The 6,941-nt window shown below is 33.5% G+C and overlaps 1 protein-coding gene across 1 annotated transcript; it reads left to right on the top strand.

Annotated features, from left to right (window-relative positions):
* The first annotated feature begins 4,372 nt into the window (after nt 1–4,372).
* On the top strand, nt 4,373–6,503 carry LOC108472532 (F-box protein At5g07610-like). Its single transcript, XM_017774070.2, has one exon. The coding sequence runs from the start codon at nt 5,079–5,081 to the stop codon at nt 6,258–6,260; it is 1,182 nt and encodes a 393-aa protein (XP_017629559.2). The 5' UTR covers nt 4,373–5,078; the 3' UTR covers nt 6,261–6,503.
* The last annotated feature ends 438 nt before the right edge of the window (nt 6,504–6,941 follow it).

Here is a 6,941-nt window from a genome sequence, read left to right as displayed (position 1 = left end):
ATATTATTAGTGTTAAATCAGATTTCTTTTTGAGTGTTCTTATCCAATGTAGGTACAATAAAGCATGGGGAAAGGGTAATTTGACATAGGCAATTAAGACAAATCTCCACTCCAATGAAAAATGTTTTCACCCCAAAGAATGTAGGCAAACGACTCTCTACTTTAGTGAAAGATTTTTCTACCCAGCGAAAGCAAATAGACAACTTTCTGTTCCAATGGAAAGATTGTTAGCTGGAGCATGCACATACCTAGATAGTTTTTAAGAGTTATGATTTTTAGAGGTTATAAAAGGAAAAAAAAATGGCCTAGACAAAAAGGAGGAGAGAAGCCACCAAAACTTCAAGCATTAAGAATCGATAGATTTCATTGAGAAGACTGAGTTTCTCCATTTATTTTCTTCTTGTTTCCTTTTTCTATAACTAGTTCTTGTTTTTATTTGAAGAATTTTTTCAAATTTTCCATGAACTAAGTTTTCTTTCTAGGATTGCAATGGATTTCATGCTTAGTTAATTGAATAATTTTCTATTTCTCTCTTTTTTTTTATTTTTAATAAAGATTTGATTTTTTATTCATACTTGTTCTTTATTGATAATAGTCTGGCCAACTATTAGTTGGTCAAAACCTAGAGAAATCAGAAGAAGGCTTTTTGTTTTAGGTATAGAATGAATAACTCTTGGTCTAAATTAGATGGGTCAATCTATGGTTCGTAATTAAGATAAGAATATATTTAATTACTTTGGTAGCCATAATTGGGGTTTATTTTTAATCAAATTGATCTGAATTATTGGCATAGGAATATAGCTCAATAGTTGGATTAAATTATTACTTAGAAAAAAATCAAGGGAATCTTATTACCTTAGGTTAGTAATAAACTCTATTAGGATAAATTGGGTAGAAATAGAACAATTAGCTAATACATTGGAGGAAATTGTAATCCTAGGTTTTTATTACTAATTGATTATTTCGTTTTAATTTCGTTACCTCTATTTATTTATTTGATTTAGTTTAGAAAACTATATTATCGATTTATTTCAATAGGTATTAGAGCAATATTTGGTGATTACCATTATAATTAGTAATAGCTTTCCATGAGATTGATATTTTTATACTACTTGTCACAATATTTATACTTGCGTGTGCAATTTTTTATCAACAAATGACCAATCTAGCTTTGTATCGTGGAGTTGAATTATCTTATTGCTTCAACCTGTAAACCCACCAATTTTTCAAAGCTCTTTTACCCTTTAGCAGTTTCACCAACTTAAAGCTATGGTTGTCATACAAGGGTTAAAATTCATCCTTCATAGCTTCAATCCACTTATCTATGCATTCACTCTCTATAACCTCCTTATAACACTCTAGTTCTCCCCCGTCAGTCAAAAGAGCATACTCATCAATAGAATAGCTCATGGAAGATCGTTGATCTTTAGTTTATCTCTAAGGTGGAACTATTGGTGGAGCTATAGGTGTTTGGTGTTAATCATTCTTAAACTCATCTATAGGAGCATCAAAATCAACTATGCCCTGTTGGTCATTAATGTTATCTTCTTGCATATAATCTTGAATAGGATTTGAAGAAAAAGTTAAAGGAACCGGATCCATGTCAATCAAGTTGCCACCACTTTATGGATCCATCTTGTCCATCTAGTCAGTATCTTTAATGGTCTAATCCTGAAAGATAACCATATCTTTACTTCTCTGAAGTTTGTTTTCAATTAGATTATACAATTTGTACTAAACTCATAATGAACGTAACCAATAAAGATACACTGTCAAGTATTGGCATTCAATTTGGATCTCTCATCTTTTAGAATATAAACAAATACCTTGTAGTTAAACACACATAGGATATCATATGACACATATTTTCCAAACCAAACCTTATCTGATACATCACCCTACAAAGGAAGATTATGAGACAAATTAATCACAAGTGCACTATATACAAACAGCCTAAAAAGATCTAGGCAACTTTGCATCTAAAAGCAAACATCTAACTCTCTCAATCAATGTTTGGTTTATTCTTTTAGCCAACCAATTCAGTTGTGGAGTTTTTGACGGTGTTTTTTGATTTCCAATTCACTGTAATCAATAGTAAACATTAAATGGTCCTCTATACTCGCCACCATTATCAATATGGATGCACTTCAACTTCTTTCCAGTCTCTCTCTCAACTAAAGCTTGAAATTGCTTAAACACATCAAGTACATAATTATTTACTTTCAAAGTATACACACAAAGTTTTCTTAAACAGTCATCAATGAAAGTCATGAAGTAAAATGCACCACCATGTGACTTAGCCTTCAACGGACCACAAACATTGGAATGAACCAACTTTAGCAAATCTAACTTTCTCGAAGGAGGATGACTTAAACGAAACTCTTCTCTGCTTCCCAGCTAGACGATGAACACAGTTCTTCAGCGTAGCATTCTTCAAACTTGAAAGATGATTCTTCTTAACAAAAAAAATTAAGCCCCTTTCTTGCTCATGTGACTAAGTTGCCTATACTACAACTCTATTGATCCATCATCTTTTGTCACATTCACCACACCTCAAAAAGTCAAAACCTACATCAAATATAAGTTCAAACTCCTCTTCTCTTGTGCCACAACCAATGCGCCTTTAGTCAATTTCCACTGGCCCTCACTGAAAGTGTTATAAAAATCATCATCATCAAGCTTTCTTGTAGAAATCAATTTCAAACAAATATATGATGTATGCTTAACATTTCTAAGTGTCAACTTGGTTCCATTATTAGTGACCAAGGTAACATCTCTCATGTAAACAACTTGTACCAAGCCATCATTACCCATCTTCAACACCCTAAGATCTCCAAGAGTATAAGATGTGAAGAACTCCTTCTGTGACATTACCTGAAGTGAAGACTGGTATCTATCACCCAACTAGTCTTGTCACATGTTAGATTGATCAAATTTTCATCACAAAGGACTGATAGATCATCAATAGCAGTAGTAACATGTTCAGATTTCTCTTTATTCATTCTCTCTTTTTTATCATCACTATCTTTTTTCTCTCATTTCCACTTGTAGCAAAACTTATTGATATAACCATTCTTACCACAATGATGACACTCAAGATTCTTGTATCTTAATCTTGACTTGCTTTGTCGTTTATCTCTACCCTTTTCACCTTTTTCTTTGCTTCTCCCCCTACTTTTGGTAACTAGAACCTTGAACAGTGATGGAGAACCTTGAGACCTTTTTCTCACCTCTTAATTCAACACACCACTCTTAGCAATTTCCAAGGTCATAATACCCTTTTGGAGAATGAGTGAAACTCAAAATGTTTCCCAAGAGTCCAATAGAGTAGCTAGCAACTAAAACCCTATTTGGTTATATAAGTCCCATACCAAATAATTGAGTCAACAAATCTTGAAATTCATTCAAGTGGTTGGTTATAGAAGTCCTTTTCTTGTAACTCAACATCATCTTTCTCTCAAGCATGAACAACTTGTTATTGTCAGACTTCGAAGCCTACAAGTTTTCAAGTTCCATAATGTGTCTGCACGTGTCTCTTGATCAATGTGATTGTAAACATTTTATTCAACAAACCGAAAAAACCGCACATCTATTGATGCTCAAATTCTCACTCATTAATTTTTACTTGGGTTTTTGAGTAGCAAAAACATAAAGATGTAAAACTTTCACAAATAGAAGATTTTTATTTTGCTTCACCAAAGTTGATAATTTGTGACATTCAACATAATCATCTGATTAGTGCTAATTTTTATGATTATTGAGGACGAGAATGAAGCTTTGATACTAGTTTGTTAGGACGAAACTGAACTCGCTAAAATAACATGGAAGCATAATCGATATTCTTACACTCCCAATATATTAATTCGTCAATTATGGCAAACTCAATAACACAAAATATATTAATAATGAATGCAAATAAGCCACAATATCATGAGCAAAAATAATAAATCGAGACACAATTTTTATGTGAAAAACCCCATTAAAGCAAAGGGTAAAAATCATGAGACTTGAAAGTCTATAAAAAAAAATTCTACTATAATCAAAATCTTACTACAATATCACAACCAAAAAACCGTAAGAAGTATACAACTTAAACAAGACTATTGACAAGTAATATTTTGGATTGTGGGTGGTCGTACCATGGGGGAGCTTACTTGCTTTAGTGCCCTACGTAAGCTGAAGTTTTGAGTCTTTAAATATTTAAATATGAATTCATCGTTTGCATTGTTACAAATCTTTTTTAGTTTCTCGCTCAAAGTAATTTGAATATTTAATATATATAATTTAAGATATTTATATTCTATTGATTTTATATTTTAAAATTAGTATTTTTATATCGTGTTATATTTTATCTACTTTGTAATATCAAGTCGTGGCATATGGTGGAAGAAAACAACTTAACTATTCGGCAGTGTCTTTGAAATCTAGGTATGCATTTCAACTTTCAAGTGCTAGGCACTTGTGGTGTTGGATACAGTTCTAAGCAACTAATCCATGAAATAGACATGGAAGCCAAGGAAAAAAGGGCGAGTCAAAAGAGGATGAGTTACCCAATGTGTTGAGTTCAGCAGGAGAAGCCATAGCCAACAACCCTAACTTCAAATCCGTTTCAAAGCAATGGCCTTCTTTCAATTTTGCCTCTCCCATGCTCAACTTCACATAGATTTCATTGGGAAAGTGATGAGGAGAATAGGTATGCCCATGCCAATTCGGATGCACAGAGTCCTGGAGACATTTGCATCTTGCCATCACTTTGTTTACAATTTAATATTTTTGAAATGGCTGAAGATTTTCTTAAAATATCATGTTAATTTGGAGACTCTGATAAGTGACCTGTGAGATTAAAATATGTGTAATGATGAATTATTCTAATTTGCTACTTTTCACATTTACTTGAGAGAGGAGTGAGAAAATTATTTTATTATTAAATAATAATTCTATCAAAACCGACTAAAATTCCCAAAATTAGAAGTTTGTGTTAAAACTGCGATGGAATTGTTCCAAATAATTTAAGTGAGTTCAAAATTCCCAATTCCCCAAATGTCGAAGAATTAGGGATTGCGATTGCGATTGCGAGCATGAAGAGAAGCAGACCCTCCTCGGCTTCGGCAGAAACCATCGCCTACAATGACGACCTTCTCACCCAAATCCTCATAAGAATACCTGCAAAACATCTCCTCAAACTCAAATTAATCTGTAAACAATGGCGTTCCCTTATTTCCAGCCTCCAATTCTCTCTTTCCCACTCTCTTCACCACCAGAACCGAGGCTTTCTAACCCCATCAGCCCTCTTTCTAGGCATCGGCAACTACTACAGACCTCCCTTTGAATTACCCGCTCTTCCCTTAACTCCTGATAGCAGACTTCCCGTCTTGGATTTCATTGTTGACCCACACTTCAAAATCCTCCAATCTTGCAACGGCTTGCTTTTGGGTCATTTTTATTACAATATTAATGAAAGGTTGAGGTACTTCATCTGCAATCCAACTACCCGTAAGTTCAAAATGATTTCTTTACCTGTATCCCAATTGGGTTCTTTGCGTGCTGTGAATTTAGCCTTTGATCCTATGAAATCACCTCATTATAACATCATTTGTGTAAGGAAATTGCCTTCTCCAAATAAAAGGTTCGGTCTGTATATCTATTCATCAAAGTCTGATGAATGGGATTCTTCTTGGATTAGTTTTCGGGCCAACGAGTATATAAGGTTTGACCATGGTGTTTTCTGTAATGGGGTCTTTCATTGGAACAGTAACGGTAGGAAATCTTTGCGGTTTGATTTGGAGAATAAAGTGTTAAAGAAAATGCCAATGTTGGCTCCTATGTTTCAAGCTCCGCAAGGCTCGGAGGATGAGGATAGTCGATATTTTGGGGAGTCTAGGGGCCATTTGCATCTTGGAGTTACATACATGCCACTTTGTTTTAAATTTAATATTTTCGAGATGGCGGCTGATTATTCTCATTGGTTTCTTAAATACTGTCTGAACCTGGATGATACTATGAAAGCTTTCCCTGACTTGAGGTTACCTGTTGTTGATATCTATTATGGATTCCATGTTTTATCTGTTATCCGATCTGAAGGTGAGGAGTCAAAAGTTGTGATTCTCTTGGATTATAAAGCAATTTGCTATGAGCTTAAGGATGGGGTTTTGCTGAATGTTAATGAGCTAAAGCAGTGTCCGGAGACTCTCAATCGGTGTCCATTGAATTATATTGGAATTCAAGTCTATCAATATTTTGAGACACTCTCATGTGTTTGAGGGTCTAACAAACTTATACTATGATTGGATGCGGATCAATCTTCTCAGGTCTTATTTTAGTAAATAATCTAGTTTTTTTATGTTGTATGCTTAACATTGTGGTTACATAAAGCTACAGTTATAGGAGTTGGGGTGATAGTGTTCTCATCACTATGGAATTTTTACCTGTATCAAGTGAAATTAGCAATCTAGTTTGCCTGTTCATATGTACTGATTTCTATGATCTATGCTTCTTTTAAACAATATGTGCTGTACTCCTTCTGCACCTCCTGTTTGCGTGGCTAACCGCTTTTTATGTATGGTTCAAACTTTCTTGTTTGACTTCAGAGCTCTTCCACCGTAATCAATTAACCATTGGAACATGGTTACCTATGCTCTACCAACTTTCACTAACTTTCACAGTAGATTTTAGATCATTTACGTGTTTAATCAAAAATAAATTATTTATATAATTAATTAAATTTTTGGGTTAATTTTATAAAAAACCAAAAAATTCACTCGTTAAACCCTTCAAATGGAACCAAACACAGTAAATAGTAAAATTAAGTAGAAAAGTTGTCATATTAAAAATTAATATATAAATTTATGAATGTATACTAAAATTAAAAATTATAACTAACACGTAGAGATTAATTTCATACAAGAAAATAGTTAAAAGGAATAATAACAACTAAATAAAGA

This window comes from Gossypium arboreum, chromosome 11, assembly GCF_025698485.1.
Source record: "Gossypium arboreum isolate Shixiya-1 chromosome 11, ASM2569848v2, whole genome shotgun sequence".
NCBI classification, from domain to species: domain Eukaryota; kingdom Viridiplantae; phylum Streptophyta; class Magnoliopsida; order Malvales; family Malvaceae; genus Gossypium; species Gossypium arboreum.
This window is presented reverse-complemented; position numbering and strand designations above follow the sequence as displayed.